General features: G+C 36.5%; 1 protein-coding gene and 1 long non-coding RNA gene across 6 annotated transcripts in view; one reads left to right on the top strand and one right to left on the bottom strand.

Annotated features, from left to right (window-relative positions):
- The window catches only part of LOC133521913 (voltage-dependent T-type calcium channel subunit alpha-1G), a 79438-nt gene extending 60033 nt beyond the window's left edge, over positions 1 to 19405 (top strand). For 3 of the 5 annotated variants that reach the window (XM_061857035.1, XM_061857032.1, XM_061857033.1), the window contains 11 exons: positions 891 to 999; positions 2093 to 2241; positions 4453 to 4601; positions 7902 to 8094; positions 8385 to 8534; positions 10096 to 10257; positions 10944 to 11162; positions 12567 to 12759; positions 12890 to 13459; positions 13855 to 14084; positions 15508 to 19405. In XM_061857035.1, the coding sequence (XP_061713019.1) occupies positions 891 to 999; positions 2093 to 2241; positions 4453 to 4601; positions 7902 to 8094; positions 8385 to 8534; positions 10096 to 10257; positions 10944 to 11162; positions 12567 to 12759; positions 12890 to 13459; positions 13855 to 14084; positions 15508 to 16278 (2895 nt within the window). In that variant the 3' untranslated portion in view covers positions 16279 to 19405. The remainder of the gene's footprint in view (positions 1 to 890; positions 1000 to 2092; positions 2242 to 4452; positions 4602 to 7901; positions 8095 to 8384; positions 8535 to 10095; positions 10258 to 10943; positions 11163 to 12566; positions 12760 to 12889; positions 13460 to 13854; positions 14085 to 15507) is intronic. The other 2 variants (XR_009799955.1, XM_061857036.1) reach the window with 2 other exon arrangements.
- Positions 12502 to 21236, bottom strand: part of LOC133521932 (uncharacterized) — a 50734-nt gene continuing 41999 nt past the window's right edge. Inside the window, exon 2 of the long non-coding RNA XR_009799961.1 lies at positions 12502 to 12734. This is a non-coding gene — a long non-coding RNA (uncharacterized LOC133521932). The remainder of the gene's footprint in view (positions 12735 to 21236) is intronic.

Below are 21236 nucleotides of genomic sequence, written 5' to 3'. Positions count from 1 at the left end.
ATACGTTTCAACCATACGACGTTTTAATACTTTATTATTTTTTTCGATTAGCAATAAAAACTCGCCACAAAATGAATTTGTCTTATAATTTTCATTCTGACATTTAAATACCCATTCAATAAATAACGATCATTTTACCTCATTTGTCCAGGGAAAGTTACATCAAGGAATACCTTAGAAGTTTTTACTTAGTATTGTCACGTATTTTACTTTCCTCTTATTCGAAAAAGTAGTGTTTAACTTGTCTGAAAGGGTCCATTCTGACTCTAACTATATCGCAGAAATGAGTGTATTTCGTCCCTTGGTTAATAAATAAATAAGTTATTACTTGTGGCAGTGAAAGTAATCCTATTATTTATCCGCAATACAACTCTGTAGTAGCAATGAGGCGACACTCCTCCTTTCGGCTTTTCCCAGCACCGTTCGACACAACTTGACGTCCCGATAGATGCACCTATGCCACAGATAAAGGCTTAAATTTTGACAAGCCTAAATGGCCGAAAGAGATAGTGCCATACATTAGAAAGGCACATCATAATTCGTGCTTGAATCGCTGTCAAACTTCGGTTTTGTAGGAAGTGTCATTTCTGTACGGTAGTAATATTATTTACAGTACATATGGTGGTACTTTACCGCACTAGTGCGAAAATGAGCATATTACGTTACTGTGTCCAACATTTAAAAAGCCATAATTATGTACTGTAAAACGTTGTACGATACATGTGCGAATAGGTAATTCGCAACTCGTATCGATTTAAAACACTCCCTTCGGTCCTGTTTTAATTTATCGCCACTCGTTTCGAATTTCCTATTTTTCGCACTTGTATCGTAATGTACTATTATTCTGTGGTAGTAGTAATAACATAATAAACTATGGGAGTATCTTCTAGGAATCTTGGAAAGCACCAGAAGCTGGATTTTCTTCGGACTCGACAGTCCGCCTCGACACCGTAAAGTCACCTCCTCACCGGCTCTCCCTCACCAACGATTACTTAACAGGTAATTAAATTCCAGAGTTCCGCAAAAATAATTTCACCAATATTAACAGGTAACAAAAAACGGTACGTGCTTCGCCTCTCAACGAGGCATCTCCACAATTTGATTGATAAATTGCCCTTTTTAACATAATGGCGAGTTACCGGCATTCTCACAGCGTTCACGTATTTCAGCAGATCGATATTAAAGACTGAACCAAGTTCTCTTTATTAAACATGCCTCGGGCATAGACTTCAAATTTATAATTTATACGCACGAGATATGTTAATTATAAAGTATAATAATCCTTGTTCCACGAGAGCGTCGTAAGCAACTCGTAACAATTTATTAAGTCAAACTTAAACCTGAAGACTTGAAACTTAAAAGTTTTACGTACTGTAGATATGCACCCGTCGTGTAAATAAAATTGTCGATAGAACCCTTTTTATATCCATCTAACTCCACAAGATCTTTTAAAAGTCTTTACCCCTTTAATGAAACCTAAATCACATTCAACTGGAACTACCTACTTAATTCGTATTTTGGTTTGTACATACACTAGCTCAGTCGTCTTCTATCGGGTCTCAGCAGCTGCGTGTATTAATCTCACAACTCACGAGAATGCACAAAGCACATTGGAATCAGGAATGAATAAGCTTGCTATACTCGTAGGTATACAATTCTCCATATTACTGTGAGAGCGGCAATTATGTCACTAGAATAAACCAATTAATATATTGGCAGGAAATCGTTTTAGTGTCCATGTGCACCAGTTGTTCCTATACGCATCAATGTGAGTAAGTTCCTTTAGGCCAATAATTTGAAAATATTTTGGGATAACTATAGCAAAGTAATAAAAGAAATAATTGTCATTTATTGTAATTGACCAGCACCCACCCATATATAGCACAATACCTAATTCACGCTGGTATTTTGAACGTTCCGTTATCACCTAATTGAATTGAGATTCGGTCAAGTTTTAGTGCTGTCAAGCGTCAAGGTGTAAGATAATTCCATTCGGAGCGAGGTGGAGCATGGCCATTCTGTAGGCAAAAAAAGATTATTCATGCTGAAACACTGTTCAATTTGAGTCATCAATGTTTGTTTTCTCCATAAGTAACGACAGTGACAGAAGTGAAGTCGAGCAACCTTCCGCCGACGCCGCCGCAGCTGCAACTAACACCAAAGTCTCCACGCCATGAGACACCTGTGCCAGCGCGACCCAAAAACCAGTCGCTACCGCTTGTGAAGCAAATTAATGAAGAGGTAATCGTTTTATGTTACTGTCTGAAAACCCGTTACTGTGATCAACACCTATGAACAACACTGGTATAGCTATTGATTTGAATTTTGAATAAGAAAAACCGCCGATATCTATTCTTAGAGTCTTATTTGTAGCCGCGTCTACCCAATAGCTTTTCTTAGAATATTCGTAGGCCATAAATAGTTATTTGGTACATAAAGGTACATAAAAGTTTCAATGCACGAGGGTTAAACAAACTTTGCCCCCGAGTGAAACACAAAATTTTTCACCACACCAACACGAGGAAACTACTAACTATTAAATACCAAAAAATTCAAATGAAATCAAATACAAATGAACGTAATAAAAAAAAAACATTCAATATCATCATTTAAAAGTCAATTTTACTAGCTAACATAAGGAAACAACTCAAAATTGGCATCAGATTACTTTGCCCCTCATGTGGATAAAATGCAACTTTCTCATTCGTTTTTGAACATTCAAGAGGGCCTTTACCAGTTGGTGTAGTGAAAATATATATAATTGATGTATATAGATATGTAACGAAAAAAATATTGTACATGAATTATGCGCCTAAATAAAAAGTCTTACGCCGCTCAGTCGTATCTCAAAATCTAACATTTATCGCTTCACATTGATTCATCACAGATATTTCCTCCTGTGTTATGGATGTTTTCTATGTATTTAAGTATATATATCTAACTATTATATATAGCGTCATCTAGTACCTACCCATAACACAAGCTTTATTGAGCTTACTGTAGAACTTAGTAAGATTGTCTCATAATGTGTATTAATTAATTATAATCTTAGCTCTCAGCTATAATTTTATAATTATTTACACCTTACACCCCAATATTGTAAAGTAAATAAACTAGGTACCCAAAAAGGTGCCACTAAATCCCTTATCTGAATATCGAAGGCTTAGTGAAAAGCTTTTCTTTTAAAACGAAGCGATGTCAAATCTACTGTTACGAGTATTTTGGATTTAATTAAAGCACGGAGGAGTTGAAATTGAGCGGCTCTGTTTTTCGACTTGTTACTCTGGTCACGCGTAAGAGCCGCGATGCGGTGAGTGTTTTTGTACTTTTTGTTAACCTAAGCTAATATTTAATATTACATGGAATGCTTAAGTATATAAACGTCTCTCTAGCTACCATCACTAGCTTTATTTGACGTTCATAAGCGCATTGAATATGCCTATTGAAAAATAAACATCTTTATCTTTACCTCAGCGTTCATCTTCAGCGTGTCTAAACTTGTTCACCTCAATTATTTTCGTCAAATGTAAAAAAAAAACAAAGAACGTTGAACATGTATACCCATATTATTATTTTCCTATTTAACTAATATTGTTGGTTGATGTTCAACAAACAGGTTGTTTTCTTAACTGTGTGGTAGATATGTTACTACTTGTTTTTATATCGGGTGTTACCTGAAACAGGAGCAATAAATTAAACTGTAGGCTGTACTCCTCAAACTCACCATTAGTTCAGCAACTTTAAAAAATAACTTATGTTTTTATTTTTATTACACATTAAAGTTAATCGTTAATACACATTACACATTGAAGTAAGTCGTTATACAATGATGTCAGTTAAAGCGTTAAAGCGTTCATTCTATATATGATTCTATATAGACGCAATGTATTGCGAATTTTGTACGTTTAAAGCGTGACAAGCAACGTCAAACACACTGATATCAGCGTACATTGAAAATAATATTAGTATTGCATGAAAAAGATACAATCTAAAGTCAGCATCAAAAGTAACGGATCAAACAACGCTTCATAAGTATCTACTGTTCTGTAATACCGAAATAAAAACTGATGTCTTTAATATAGAACAACTAAGACTGTAAAAGATATACTTTGAAACGTGAATTTTCGAAATTAATCTATATTTGGAAAGGTCATCAGAGATGTCAGATACTTTTGGCGCGTTGTTTCATCCGCTACTATTGATGCTGACTGTACAATATATGGTTTAATTATTTGCACGTGTTACAGGAAACACCCGGATTAATTTTATGTATGTGATAGAAATATTGTTATCCAAGATCCAAGATACTGCATTTTATATAGGTATCTCAAAAATACGTCAATAATTCATGTAAAATAAAATACAATAGTTTGTTTATAGGATGTTATCTATATATCGTATTACTATATTTGGTAGGACTATTATACAAATAAAAAAAGCTTTTATTCTCAGGTAACTATCAACAACAACGTCAGCATAATAACGTCCAGGTTCGACAGGCGACGATACCGGTTCAAAGACCTCTTCCGATTCATGGAGCCCACGGGGTGCCTCAAGGAGAAAGAAGACTGGTCTTTGTACATATTCCCTCCAGGAAATAAGTAAGTCGATATCTCTTTCATGTGTAGCTTTTTAAGTGACGTGTGGCCGTCAGTGGAAAATCTAACGATAATATAATATGTCTGTTTATGACGTTAATATATATTGCGTGTAATTTTATTATAAAAGAACGTATAAAGTAAGTGAATATCAGTGAATAATTTATACATACCTGTTTAGTCCAAATCAAAGAGTAATCTTTTTATATATGCCGTCGATTGGGTCCAGGGAGTAGTAGTGAAACACCTTATGTGTGATAGTATAAGAACGTATATTCTCTAAATACCTGCCTATATATACTATATATACAGGTAAGGTTGCGCTGACACAAGCAATATGCGTTTATGTCGCAGTAAACCATACTACTGCTAAACACTGAAAGTATTTAATTGCCATATTAAACCAAACCCAGCAAATATTGTGCTATGAACATTTAGGCAGTCCGATATCTGTTCATTTTAAACATAAGTACTTAATAAAAACAAGCTACAAAACACAATTTGTCTGTACCGAGATAGTTTTTTGACATTCTTGTGAAGGTTGAAGGAAAATTAAAATTAATAATGTAAGGCATGTGCGCAATTAAGGAACAAAAAGTATGATATACAGTCCTTACATACAAAATATAAGTTCAAGTTTCAAGCGTTATGACTCTAGATCTATTAGGAGAGATCAGTCTGCCAATATCCGTTATAACCTTAAAATTATTTGTATTCAAATTGTAGAATAGGGACTATCATTATAACTCTGAAAAACTCAAGTATAATTTACTTCGATCAGTCGAGCAAGACATTCTCTTTAAAACTTTTTAATTACATTTTTGTCAAAGTCCCTCTTGGGCCCATTCTAGCTGAAAATTGTACGAATGCTATGAAACACTTCATTAACAAATTCAATCGAGCGTTTCTTTAAAAAATATGCCAAATTCATTAATTTTGTAGTTTTTCATACATTTAGTGTTATTTCTGCTCATAATCACGAGCTCTTTTGATCCTAATGGTACAAAAAATGTCCCAGAGTGTATTTTTCCTGTTGTGTTACCATTTCCCCATATACTTTTTATGGCGGTAATAAAACAGAAAGTATGAAAATTGTATGGAAATTTTGGGACACTTTTTTCTCCTATAAGGATGAAAAGGACTCGCGATCCTGACTAGAAATAACACAAAAGTGGCAAAAAAAGGACACAAAAAAAAAAAAGAAACGCACAATCGACTTTGCTCTTGTTTTCCTTGATTTGAACCAAACGAATGAAAATAGAAAATCTGTTGGAATCCCAATTGTAAAATCATTCGATTGGAAAATTTAAACAAAGATCCACATTGGAATACAGCCAAGATTCACTTAAGTTTAATACAAGTTGCAGAAGCAAGCTCTCATTGTGAGCGGCCTTGTAGGCGACTTGTTCTTTTGTTTCCGTAATAATAGCGCCGTAAGAGAGACCAAGCCTAGCTAATTAGTTCAGGTACGGTTTCTTAATTATAAAAGGCTGGAGAAAATAGAAAACTTGCATTTACTTAGAGCACTTTAGTTGTACAGACACCTAATCTGTTGAATTCTGAATAATGTTGGATTTCAATTAAGGCAAAAGCTGTTATCATATTACAATAAAATATTATTTTTATACACGGCTATAAAATCCATTGTTACTGTGTAAAGCTTTAAAACTTTTTAAACCTTTTTAACGCCAATAACACCTAAAGGCGTAGTTACTAGTCGTGCCCACAGCGCAAAGGACACATAAGTGTTATGGCGGACGCTGTCAAAGTAACCTTCACACTTTCGAGTACGATTTATATTAGCTTAGGCAGAGTGATGGCAGGTGGACTAAACGGAATGGTGGCCGCTTTCGAATGAAAGAAGCCCCTGGCGTCCGTTGGCTCGTTGGGTGGACCACATTCGTAAAATTGCGGGACACTTCTGGATGCGATTAGCTCAGGATCGGGACAAGTGGCGTACTGGAAGAGAGGCCTATGCTCAGCAGTGGGCGATAAAAGGCTGATATGATGATGATGATGATGATGATTATATTAGCTCCCTTGCGCCCGGGAGCTTGGCGTTTGTGTGATGTTTGTGTTTATGATATAAAGCGTTCAAAGCTTTATTTTTAACCTTCTTTTTGTATTTTTTCCGGACCAGAATCATTAAAACAATAAAATTGAGCGTTAAGGAGGCTTGAACTCACTACGTAGGCCATTTTTGCGCTTTAGAGGGTTACTTAAATTAGGTACGAGTAAATAAATGAATAACATATAATATCTTTGGACCCGAACCGTTCCTAAACAAATATCTAAAGTAATGTGCGTAACAATACGAGTATACCCTCCTAAAATAATTCAAATTTAAAATTCAAAATTACTTTTGTCCAGCTAAGTCGAGAGATTATTTTATTCAAATTGCTTACCTAGTTAATTGATGTCTTTATTGTAATTATGATGATGATTAATGGGCTATTAGAAATTAAGAAGTACTCTTTTGTTACTGAATTTGGTGTATCTATTATAACTTATATGTATTAATTTTAACGTCCGTCCTCTGCCTTAATTTATATATCTACAAAAACATAGTCGTGTAGAGTGAACAAATATTACAATACCTAAGAAAAGATCGGCGAATATTAAAATCAGGTTGATACTTGTAATATACACCTTTTCAGTCGAGTACCGTGTTTAGGCAACGAAGCTTTCAGAGTTGCCTAAGTAAGGTACAAGATTGAAAAGCTTGATTATATCCCTATTGTATACAATACTTTTTCTACCAGTCATCTAAAATAATACTTTTTTACCGTAAAACCTAAATAATTAATACCTAAAAAATTGGTAAGTATCTCTGTAGACAAAAATGTAGTACAAAAGTCATATACGCGCGAAACACCGCCCGCTCGTCCTCCGTTTACTCTTCTCTGTGGAAGCGCGGCGGCACGTGATTGGTTTTTTTTAGTTGACTACAGCGTAACGAAATGAATATTATAGTTGAGTTGGGAGCCCATACATGCAAAGTACGCAATTATAGTTTGGTATACGAGATACGAATATTAAAAAAAAAAGTTATATGCCAAGGTATTCCGTATTTTATATATAGGTACGAGTACATAGGTACGTTGAATTTCATTTAATTATAACAGACATACTAAACACCAACACTGATTAAACATTGTTCTTTATGGTCGATTGCACCAAACCGTCTGTCTCCGTTAAAACGTTCACTTTTTTATATGGGAAGTTTCATAGCTCACTGCTGAGTGCCCTTACTACCCTTACCTTACCTTACTTTTTAACATTTATAAACTTATGTTTTCTTAGGATACGGCAGCTATGCACGTGGATGGTGACTCGTGGGTGGTTCGACAACATCGTGCTGCTTTTCATAGCCCTCAACTGCATCACGCTGGCCATGGAGCGGCCGAACATCCCTCCCGACTCTAAGGAACGGGCGTTCCTGGCTAGTGCTAATTATGTGTTTACTGTGGTGTTCGCCGTGGAAATGTTCATTAAGGTGAGAAATGTAGCATCTTCATATACCTTGTTCTTTTTAACTATAAGGTCATTGTACTATTTTCAAAGCTACTGGTTTTATTGTTGAATCGCCAGTTATCATGCTCTGTTTGGAATTGACGAATTACCCATTCGTAGGTGTTAAACTAATCTACCTTTATATTTTGATTTTCATTTCGTAAAATGTTACTGAAATTAAATTATTTGACTGTACCTACAAGTTATTTGGGCCTTTGCATGCATTGTCATGTATTTTTCAAGTGCTAGAACTTATAGAATAGTATTTGATAGGTGGTAGCGTCTGGCATGTTCTACGGCCCGGACGCGTATTTCACGTCTGGCTGGAACATCATGGATGGCTCACTGGTCATCATCTCCATCATCGACCTGCTCATGTCACTCGTTTCTGAGTCCAGCCCAAGGATCTTCGGTATATTGAGGGTAATTATCAATTAATCTTCATGCACTTAATTGTAGCCACAGCTATGTATAATATTATTAGCTATAAAAAGCGGACATTTTAAGCTCAAACTGGCTAGCATGACTTGCGTTCTCGCGCGCATACTTGAAGTCGTTCTAGATCCATTGAAGTCGCGTGCGAGAACGCGTCATGCTAGCTGGTCTGGTTTAGTTACGAGTATATATTGTTCAAATGAAAATATATTTTTTAAGTAAGAAACTGCTATCTATCGGTAAAAAAATACTCATACAAAAACCATCCCGGAATCTCGGCAAAATCTTTACTTTTTAAGCGTATTGAACACCATACAGTCTGCGATTAAAAGTAGTCCTTCTAAAGAGAGCATAGACTAAGCAGTCGGAGGGATTATTCATCAAAATATCGCTCATTAACAAAAAAATCCTTTAAATCTAAGAGTACTTACATAAATTCTTCATATATTAGATATCCTTTGAACCTTATTTCTTTGACAACATAAAACCTACTTTCATAATTTACAAGAAAACACCACAGTATGTTAAAAACCTTTTAAGCTTGTAATTTCTTTAAGCGTTGAGCCCGTTAGCAATCATTTTCACAAATAAATCTCTTCGCGGTTTCGAGAGTTGCGAGTAATTGCGAGCTACATAGATTTATCGATTTTTTCAGTCGGCTTGCACCCTGCTAGCTTGTAAGTTTTAATGTTGTAGATTCAGAGTTCAGAGTGGCCCAATTAGTCGTGAAACATTAATTTTCGCTGAACTTCAAATCGAGAGATAGTTCTTAAGATCCTTAATGCTTAGCCTTCGTTATTGCGTTCTAAAGTAAAAGAACACCCAAAAAATAGGGAGCAATCGTTTTTTGGTCTCTGACCAATTTGCTCACAAATATAAGAATATCACTCCAAATGTAAGAAGTCAAAACACTCAGTCTCATAATATGCAAATATAATTCCTTTACAGTAATTAACCGAGCTCTAGCTTTATGCAAACATTCTTAGCATTCGTTAAAGTTTAAGTGCAATCCCGAGAAGTTAGTTATACAACGGCATTCATAGCAGCTAATCCTTTTTGCTTTGCAAATTTCTTACGAGTGGAATGTGCCGCTTTCTAGAGATAGCAATTTATTAGGTATGGTACAAATAAATTTCCATTTACTCTGAAAGTGGATCATTGTTTACATCTAAGATGACTTGAATGTAATCTACTTTGACCGTTATGGCCAGCTGTTTGAAGTGCAATCATTCGTTTTACTCCATGTTGGCTTAAAGAAAATAATTCAGGCCAATTCCAACGTAAGCTGACATCAGAATGATATTTTAATCATGTTATTTAGTTATTGCGCGTCTCACCCGCGCCACTACATGCACGAGCAAAATGAATGATACTGAATGACATCAGACAAATGTCATTCTAATATCAGTGTACGTTTGAATTGACCTGATGGTTTTGAAGATCGCTCACGATCATCGATGATTGGTGCATGCAAAATGCCAATCGACAAGACCATAACAAATTGTAAATCAGAATAGGGTTCCTTGTCACAATGGTGTCCTATTTCCAGGTATTCAGACTACTCAGATCCCTGCGGCCGCTGCGAGTGATCAACCGAGCGCCCGGCCTCAAGCTCGTCGTGCAAACCTTGCTGTCCTCGCTCAGGCCCATCGGCAACATTGTGCTCATCTGCTGCACGTTTTTTATTATTTTCGGCATCTTGGGAGTACAGGTACACATACAAATATATTTAAAAAAAAATATCTACTATTGATACGGTAACGTCACTGTCAATTATTATCAATATGTCACGTATTTCTACATTATTGTTTTTTTCTAAATCTACAATAAACTTTAAAGTTCAAGAGGCAACTGTTGTTTTTGAATTTGAAACCTTAAATGTTAAAAAAGCCTTTCAAGAGATTCAAGTACCTAGTTCAATTAATCCAAACGACCAAATTCCATGTACTTGGTGTACCATGTACATTCACGAAAGAACCCAGGAATGCAAACACTCTATTTGGGACAGGGGCGGACGTGTGCTGCATATCCTGAATTTATCCGTAGCAAAACCGCAGCCTACCACACAATGTCACCTGTACCTACATATAGGGAGCCTTGAGGCCGCTTTAAATTATTGACAAGCAGGACTAGTTGGTTTCGTGTGTTGACGGCAAAATTGCCTCAATTTCATTTTATTTTAGAATCTTGTGTTTTTGTATTTGCCTCCTTCATTAACCCTATTCAAACGTATTTTACATAATTCACCGGGGACATTAGGGTAACGTTTTGAAAAATTTAACAATTAAGTAATTTGGTTGTTAAGACAGACAGATACCAGGTTTTTACGACATGTTATTCGGAGAAATGTTGATCCAATATAGCCAACAAAATAATCTAAACCATTATTTGTTTCAGTTGTTCAAAGGCGCATTTTTTTACTGCGAAGGGGCGAACATAAAGAACGTAAAGAACAAATCCGACTGTTTAGCAATCGAAGGCAATGTGTGGGTGAACAGGAAGTACAATTTCGACGACCTTGGCAAGGCTTTGATGTCCCTTTTCGTTTTGAGCTCCCGGGACGGATGGGTCAACATTATGTATACGGGGCTCGATGCCGTTGGCGTGGATCAACAGGTACTTACCTTATTTAGTTTAGTTTATTTAGAAGGCATTAGCTTTCGCTATATTAATCGGAACTGTTTTCTAACTTTAGTTGTAAAGGTTGTCAGATTTTGTTATTTTAAACAATTCTAGTTCAAAGTTATTTCAATGCTATTGAGTTAAAAAAAGAAAAAAAAAGATAAACAAAGTATTAATTCAAAACGTAATGTATACTAATGATCGCTTTATATTATACCCCAGGTATTTCATTAAGTATAACTTAGAAGTTAGACCATCATGCTAAATCTCGGCTTTAAGAGGCCAAAAATGTCAAATTGATAGATTTAGTCGATTAAATTGTACACCTTTTGTTAACTAATAGAAATAATAAGTAGGTACTGCTTTTTATTAGCACGTTTTGTTACCTTTCATTATTTTTTTTTTAAATAGACTCATTTAATTAGTAATGCATTTTTTTCTGATGGACGTTTAGGTAAACTGATTTTAAAGCTCTTATTTGTAAATTTTGTAAAGTTTGGACTGCTAAAAATGGTAATATTAAATTACACATATCCTGTAAGTACTTCAACATTAATAAACTACATTTTTGTTTTTATAAATTTGAAGTAGTGTAAATGAAAGTTAGAAGAAACAAATTATCTCCAGAAATTACTTCAAAATAAGTGACATTTTCTCTGTGACAAAATCGACTTAATTTCAAGATTTGTTGAAACTGTTGTTATACGTCATTTTGTATAATTTACCACCATAATTTTTTTTAATGAATTTTTAAAAACTGTCCCTTCTTGTCACATTTTACCGGGGACGCACGCTTGCGACCTCTTTATTAAAAGGCAAGACGAGAAGACGTGCTAATAGAAACCAATACTTGTTATTTAGATATTACGTAACAGGTGTACAATTTCAACGACTAAATCTATCAATTTTACATTTTTGCTCTAAAATCGTTACCGGGCTCTTAATATATCATCATTCACTTATTTATAGAAATGCCTCGTAACATTACTCTGAAGCTCATATCGAGTTTATCCAACTGTTATCGTAGAATAAAATGTTACCACGGAGTCGGCTCACCTCCACACGGTTTATTCTGAAAGCGAACAAATCGAGCACACTTGTTGAATTCGTACCAGTAACACTGACGACCGTTATTGGAAAAGTTTAGACTGTACATAGTTTTTCTTGGGTTCAACATAAAAGCTACTCTCGGAATTTTTCCTTTCCAAGAATTTAAATGACATACCATCGTATACGTACGAGTTTGTGTTTGCAGAATTCTAAATTTCAAATTTAAATGTAAAATTACTAAGTATATAACTGCCATACGATTAATCGTACTTATACGAAAACATTTTATTGATAAAGCTTTATTTAAAATTTTAAAAACAAGTCATACATTGAATCCCTTGCAAACAGCCAATAGTGAACTACTCTGAATGGCGTCTCCTGTACTTCATCGCGTTCATACTGCTTGTGGGGTTCTTCGTGCTGAACATGTTTGTGGGAGTGGTCGTGGAGAACTTCCACCGCTGCCGCGAGGAGCAGGAGAAAGAGGAGCGAGTGAGGAGAGCAGCCAAGAGGCAGCTGCAAATGGAAAAGAAGAGGCGAAGTAAGTTTAATTTTATTAATATATTTAATATCTATTATGAAGTTGGGGTTAATCTGTCTGACTTTATATACTAAATCATAACTGTTTATGAGAAAAGCCTGATTTTTGAGAAACTATTTATTTCTTTCAGAAATGCATCAAAGACCTTACTACGCGGATTACAATCAAACAAGACTATTCATCCACAATGTAGTCACCTCCAAATATTTCGACCTGGCCATTGCTGGAGTTATCGGCTTAAACGTAGTGACTATGGCCATAGAGTACTACAGAATGCCTCCAGTACTCCAATATGCCTTGAAAATATTCAACTACTTCTTTACAGCGGTCTTTATTTTAGAAGCAATCATGAAACTAGTAGCATTAGGGTTCAAGATATACTTAAAAGATAAATGGAATCAATTGGACGTAATAATTGTTATTTTGTCTATAGTTGGTATAGTTTTAGAAGAATTAGAAACAAATATAATACCGATCAACCCTACAATAATGAGGGTGATGAGGGTCTTGAGAATAGCAAGGGTGTTGAAGCTGCTTAAAATGGCGAAAGGAATCCGGGCTTTGTTAGACACGGTGATGCAGGCGTTGCCGCAAGTAGGGAACTTAGGACTGTTGTTTTTCTTGTTGTTCTTCATTTTTGCCGCTTTAGGCGTTGAGTTGTTTGGACGACTGGAGTGTTCTGATGAGATTCCTTGTCAAGGTGAGGAGTATTTTTATAAATATTATTAGTCCGCAATTATTCACTGTCTGCCATACATATTCAATTTTAAAAGACAACGAGAGATCACCCAATCAATATAATTATTTATTCACCTTTCAAAACTATAATTAACAGGCCGCTTTCAGTATGTGTCTTGATGGCACGCATTTTTATACGATTACGTATTTTTATATATATCATTGTTGAATTAATAAATCTCTAGTGTCATACATACATGATAATATGATCAAATCATATAGGGTATCTGTGTGTATTTTATTCACATTTCAAGAAGAAAAAATTAAATATCCCTGGCTTATCCTAATTAGTTAGCCTTTCAATAGCGTCTAAGAAGCCAGCGAGTTCAGAAAGCTTAATTCTGCTCCACTCCTCAGGTCTTGGTGAGCACGCCCACTTCGCCAACTTCGGCATGGCGTTCCTCACGCTTTTTAGGGTCGCCACCGGCGACAACTGGAACGGCATCATGAAGGACACGCTGCGCGAGGACTGCGACAGCAGCGTGGACTGTGTGCGCAATTGCTGCGTGTCCACGATCATAGCGCCCATATTCTTTGTGGTGTTTGTTCTGATGGCGCAGTTCGTGCTGGTTAACGTTGTGGTCGCTGTAAGTAATCTACTAAGTTTTTAAAACCTGGCCTGTAATATATGAATCACATATTGCGGAATTTCATTGGAACAAAATTTTTCATACTAAACTGAACTGTCACCCTATACATGAGAATAACAGCACCCTCTTGACAATGATCATATATTTCTGGTCGGGCTTTACATTATTTACAAGGTAAATAATCCAAGCCAATTCAATCAGTAGTGTGGATTGCGAGCGCAACACTGCAGTGTTTCTACCATCATTGCGCCGATCTTTGTGGTATTCGTTCTGACGGTGCAATTTGAGCTGGTCACACTTGTGGTCACTGTTAGTATCCCACATTACCAACACAGCTAGGTATGTCAATTATTCAAGCCTATCCAATTAGCAGCGTAGACTTCGTGCGCTACTGCTGCGTCTCCGTCATCATAGCGTCCATCTTCTTGGTGGTGTTCATTCTGATGGCGCAGTTCGTGCTGGTTAGCGTTGTGGTTGCTGTAAGTACCATTACCAACCGAGCCATATCGGTCTTCAGGGTTATCACCAGCCATAACTAGAAGGGCATCATGAGGGATACCCGCGCGGAGACTGCGACAGTCACATATGTTTCAAGCGTACGTAATTTGATTTGTATTTGTATATTTCAAACGGAAACCGAGAAAATTTTCCCAGACTCTAATCTCACCTCGGTTGAACACACACACAGTACATGTTACAATAGGTATATATACGCTTTCACACTTTGCCGCTCGAAGACGCTCGTCTTAATAGTACGAGTAAAACGATCTAAATTATACAAGTATTGTACAAGCATCTAAATTTTACGCAAATTAGCCAAACAGAGAATGATTAGAATATAGGTAATTCCAGCCATAACACAATTTAAATAACTGAGTTGATTTGTGTTAAGAACTATCAAATGTAAACTACATAATCCCAGCCTTTTACATGCAAATTTTTGCCCCGTACGTGTTGCGACCACTCCGACCCTTTGCTTGATAAAACAGAACTTTGCCACATGAAAAGGATCCACTATTAAAATTGCTTCAACTGTAGGTATATTTCAATCCAGAATATTAATGAGCACGTGTCGACCCCGCGTTGCTGGCAACTTTTCCCAGATAACATAGATGCGATTCGAAAGTTTGCACAACTTCCGTACCCGTATCTAATTATACTGTCATCGCCATAACCCGCTGCTTTAATGATAATAGACTTAACTTATTGCGGCTCGAATTGCCGAGAAAGTTTATTCAATTACGCCGACTGAAATTCTTGATGAATTCTTAATAAGCAAGAAGGAAAAAACAATAAGCATTCATAATAACAAAAAATAAATTATCATTTCCAGTAAAATTCGTAGTCTTTTCCAAATTGTAAGCTCTATGAAAGGACTCACTAAAAATATATGATGTTTAAAAATATTCCTTTCTTGTAGGTCCTAATGAAACATTTAGAAGAATCCCACAAACAAATGGAAGACGAAATCGACATGGACGTAGAGCTCGAGCGCGAGTTGGAGCGCGAGATAGACGACGAGGAGGATCGCGCACTGTGCCGCGCGCTCGAGCAGGTGGCAGCGCCGCGTCCGCTCAGCAAGGTACCCTCCCTCCCGGCCAACTTCACCTACAGCGAGCCGAAGCACCCGCCGACACCGTCCCCCGCACGCCTCGCCCGTCGCCGGCGCACGCTTCACTCGCACCACGCTTTGCTCCCGACGTCGCTACCGCCGAGACGAGCTTCCCTCTCACCTCATGCGTTTGGACGTCGCCGACAGGATTCCACCACTGAACCCCCTGCGGCTCTCTACGAGGAGGACGCGCGTTTCATCGACGCAGACGACGCGGACGAACTTGACCCCGGTAGCCCCCCGCGACGCGACTCCTTTGCGCAAAATCGTAGACAACGCGTGGATAAGCGCAACTCCTTGCGCGGCGAGGAAGCGAGGCTTCTTCGGCCCGTTCTGCTCGCTGTGCCTACACCTCGGCAGAACGTTAGGACTAGCGGTCCTAAGAGGAGAACCTCCGAATCCGGTAGCGTAAGTGACGCGAGTCCGGGCTCGGCGCGATCTCAGCTCGCGCCCGAGCACGTCGAGCAACCCATCAGCGAAGAAGAGAAGATCAGGATAGTAATAGCAGAGCGGCGGAAAATGGACGCGGCCCGGCCGGAGCCCGAGGAGGGCGTCGAGCTCGCGGAGCGCGGCTCCTAGTCCCGGCGGGGCCGGCCGCACCAACACCACGAGGTCTACATCTAGGCGCCCAGCGCCCGGGTGAACCTCCCTCCCACCTTCCTCCCTCCGTCTTCTTCTGTCGAACGGTTTGGAACTGTTGATGTTTGAACTCGGTTGCACGACAGTGATACATTGACACAAATTTTAAAAACATGCTTATTGTTTCGACTTTAGTGCGGTGTTACGTTTTCGGTACGACTGATTGAGTGATAACGTGTATGACATTTGGTGTGATCATTTCCCGTCGTTGGTCTTCGTGTCCTTGACTCCGATTCTTACTTTTCCTATGCGGCCGGTTCAACAACTAGAAAAGAGACTTCAATAAATTTAAGCTAAGGTATAATAGAAATAGGTAGATAGGAGTTAGGTCTAGTCAATTTGTTGTGGTGAGATTTTTTCTACGAGAGCTATGGGTACTTCAAATGTTAATTAAGTCATTTCAAATAACGGTGCTTGCTGTTGAATTGTATTAATTATTCGTAAAAGTTCTCCTAAAAGTGTTTCCAAAGAACCTCAACGAAGAGTATGATTTATTGTATATTCGTATAAGTTAATTTCTGTTATTGTGCGTAGCAAATTTATTTTATTTATTACATGTAAAAATATAATATTAAATGTTGTTAAAATGTAAATTTTATGACTTAAGAATGGGTTTCAAATCATTGAATATTAGGATAATATAATTCAACGACTTGAATGAAATACGCCTGTGGATGTCTATTATTTAAATGATTTTCAGTTTGGACTTCTAAAAATTCTTCTAGTCAAGGACTGTCTCTCATACTAGTAAATTGTTATAGCTAGAGGTTGATATAGTAAGGATCTAAACCAGAACCAATAGTTGGCGAATTGATTATAACTCTCTCTAAGAATGAAAAAGTATTTTCTGAATATAAAATGAATCCTATTTTCTTACAGTCGTGTACGTAACTTAGACGTGTAACTGGCAATACGCACATACAGTTAGCGTAGAGAATAAACGTAGTGAACTTAGGATGAACAGAGATCATTGTGAGATAGATAGTGGCTGATATGTTCTAGACAAAATTATCGTTGGAAAATTAAGTGCTGTCATTATTTGTGCCAAATTTACATTATTTTTACTAAACATGGCGTACTGAATATAGATGAATTGCTACTGTTTAATCAGTCATTCATACAAAATGAGTTTGCGGCTTCGTCCCTGTACATACATTTTATATGAGGTCTCGGTAATTATACCGCAGACATATTTTCTCCGAATGTCTGAATTAATCTTCAATTATTTTATATTAAGCTCAATCTATCTACGCGCCAGGGATATCTAATTACATGAAAGCTTTTTCAAATTGTTTATTCTTTTAATTCAACGACGCGAAGCAAAAAGAATGCCAAAATATCTTAAGTAGGTAACTTTAGTTAGTCTTGTTAGGCATAATTTCAGTACCATTTCTGATATGAGACTCTAACTGGGATATAGAGAAGATTTTTAAAAGGTATTTAATGTCATCTTGGGTACCAAGTTCAAATACTCATACACGGTGTGCCGAGTTGTTGTACGATACATACCTACTGTTGACTGCAGTTGGTCGTTCTGATTGGCGAAATTAACAACGAAATTGAAAAAGGAAAACATGAGATATTTTTGCGATATTAATTGGCTGCACACGCATAAGATGCACGACATTCGGTACAAAGTCATGCAAAGACTTAGTTTCTTTCTTTCGTTGAATCTACCCTAGTGTCCTTAAATCCGTTTAAAAATCATAAGAGTCCCTGACCTACGAACGAATTAAGAGCGTAGTTAGGGAAGAGAGCAATAAATTTTATACTTCAACTGTGCCTTTCCTATTTCTAATGTACTAGCTTGTGAAGTCGATTGTTGGGACTCTGAACTTATATGTATACTGTAGGATTTGGGGACTATAAACTGTTTATTGTAATGTAATGTTGAATTCTTCAAATATATAACATTATTTCCAGAAATATAGATCCTGGCAGTTTTAGTTATTTTGAAGAATTTATTTGTAGTTCAATGTTCCAAGCATAATACTCAAGTATTAAAAAGTCTACAGATATTTGGATCAATGCCCATGGATTACAGTATCTTTACTTAAGTAAGATGTAATAAAAGTTATTATTTTGCTTTCGTATTGTTCAATGACATTGAGAATCCATTTCATCAAGCTTTAGAATTGAAAACGAAAAGGGTTAATCACTTAGATTGTTTTAGATTTGAGATTCCAATTTAGAAATCAATCAACATTTTATTACCAACATCAACAATTGGTAAAATTTACCTTCAGATCAATACAATATCTAAGTGTTAGAAAAAGTTCAGAAATTCAATATCAGATTTATTAATGAAACCCAATGTACCTATGGCATAATTGTAAAAGTTTATATGGTGAAGGCTTTTGTAGCTTCTCCTTTCCTTACTGTTATCTGTATTGTTATTTTTAACGTAGGTAATATTAAGCTTCGGTAGAATCATGCAAAAGCGAATGCCAGAGTGTGTCGTACGTGACATTTCGCTCTCCGCGCAAGTTTGCTTTACACGCTAATTATTTTTTTGCTCGCATTTATACAAAATATTCTACGCTGAGTTTACAAAATCCTCAAACATTGAAAACAGCTACTTTGTATTCAAGGAAAGACAAGCTATCGTCCACATTAAATATTTCACTTGTTGCTCTCGTGTTGCGACTGTGCCACTGCATTTTTAATGTATTTTTGATTAACCTGCTTACATTTTTCTCTTTATGGTTTTCGTTAGACAAAACGTCTTCCATGTCTACTTATACAAATGGGTTAAAATTCTATCGATCGGAGTTTTCCATAAAGTAATCTTTTAAAATTAATGGTAAATTGTTAGAAACGATTCTGAATTACTTATTCCAGCGTCACGTGGTCGAATTGATTGAAGGGAATTTAGTAAAATTAAGAATAGCATTTCGTGATAAAAAGTAAAATTCGTGATAAAGATTAGGTATTGTTTTTCGGTACTGATTGTATGATATTTTTAAGCGGTATGAACAATGTTCATTAGTTGAGTACACCTGTTACAATTAGCTGGTGATCTGTCAAGTTACGAAAATGTTAGGTTGAAAAATAAATCTAAAGACAACATCTGCGTTTTATTTTCCACGTATCTGTTCCAGGCGTCTCGAAAGCCGAGCAGGTTATTTATTAATACTGGAGAAAACTATCCGATTGGAAATATAAATCAGAGAGCAACACGTGCTGCTGACAAAGTTATTGGATTTATTGTGATATCTAATTTAGTATTTTTTCTTTTCAAGATTTTGTCTCTTATGGGTCCCCAGCAAGTTTGGCCGAATTTCACCCTCCCATACAAACGGAGTTTCGTTCTCATTTTAAAAGTACGTGTTGGATTGTAATGAAACTGTGCACAAGATTTGTATGTTAAACTTAAATTCGCTGTATTTTTTTAACTATGGTATCTGAAGCTACATACATTAATTACAGGACTAGATATACCTTATCCTATTATAAGTACAAAGTTTCAGAGCAATCTAGCTAGTCGTTTTAAAATGAGAGCGTACCGACGTTTGTATGGAGAAGCGGACATCCACTATCGTTTTAATTACGTAGGATTTAGATGCTTCGTTTGTCAAATTTAAATGTCAGATGGGTTGGATCGTTAACTACCTTTTCTGACCTCCAAAAAATCTTTTTTTTTTTTGACTGTTTTAAGTCCCGAAAATCTTACCCGTTTCAACTTGAATTTTTATTCAAAAGATTTTTTAAGTGAGTAATTCTTTATTACATTTCAATATTAATTTAAAAAATCCGTGGGCACTATTTTACATGTTACACCCTGTATGTTCACAAATCATTTAAGTATTTTTTAATAACAGTAAAACAAGGCTTTGGTTGATATTAAGGCTTATAAAAAGACATAAGTGGTCAATTGTTTCACATAATTCAATAATGAGATTAGTAATCCTGTAAGAAATTCGTAGTCGCCCGTGTTTTCTTTTGACTGCTATACGAGTATAATAACATTAAGACGTTTTAAATATTTATTTCTTGCTTTTATTCTGATCCCCCCCCCCCCCCGAATAAATACAACCATCATCGGTTTTTTCTAAGAACACTTGAAATTCATGACAGATTTATCCTATCTTTCTGACCTGATCACACTGGGCTTACGAAGTGATCGAAACATTATGCGGAAGGACTCAATCTGTTTGTTTAGACTGTGAACATGTTGATACGGGTAATGTTAGAAGGTTAATTAAATTCAAGTTTACCCTGGTATAGCTAGCAAGCCTTTCCGTAAGCCAAGGGTAATACCAGGGTATACTTTCCGTTAGCCAAGGGTAATACCAGGGTAAACTTGAATTTAATTAACCTTCTAACATTACCCGTAACTTACCCATAAAAGAGTCTTGGAACGATGGAAAGAACCCGTTAAGAATAGCTTTAAGAGGAAAGGGGACGAAGCTACGTGACCGTTTAACCTTACAAACGTAGTCTCCATTTTCATCTCTGGATATTAAGTTAGTATTACTAACATTATATAAAATATTTTTACGCAATTCGATGTATATGAACCCTATGCCCATTCGATTCATTTTATTCGATTTTGAAATTATTATAAGAGTTAAGAGGACAATGGTGTTCCGGAGATTTGGAACGCGTGCGCGGAGCCGAAGTCAACACGTTTCTCCTTAAGGGAGTCCTTTTGACACTAAAAAGGATACTCCTAGCGGATGCCGCCCTTACCCCTGTCATGAGACGCACGCAGAGGCAGCACCCGGCCAGGGTGTAAGGAATAGGCATAGAGAGTTGATGGAATATGCACTAGGCTATTGGTGAAAGCGATGGACTAAATACTGGCCTGTGGATAGAGTTATTATTTATTAGTTAGAATTATTTAAACCATTAAATTTATTTTTGCTCCTCACATTATAATTATCAAAAAAGTCAAA

The sequence above is a fragment of the Cydia pomonella genome, chromosome 10 (assembly GCF_033807575.1).
Source record: "Cydia pomonella isolate Wapato2018A chromosome 10, ilCydPomo1, whole genome shotgun sequence".
NCBI lineage: Eukaryota > Metazoa > Arthropoda > Insecta > Lepidoptera > Tortricidae > Cydia > Cydia pomonella.
The sequence above is the reverse complement of the archived record's forward strand: the minus strand, read 5'-3'. Positions and strand labels throughout refer to the sequence as shown.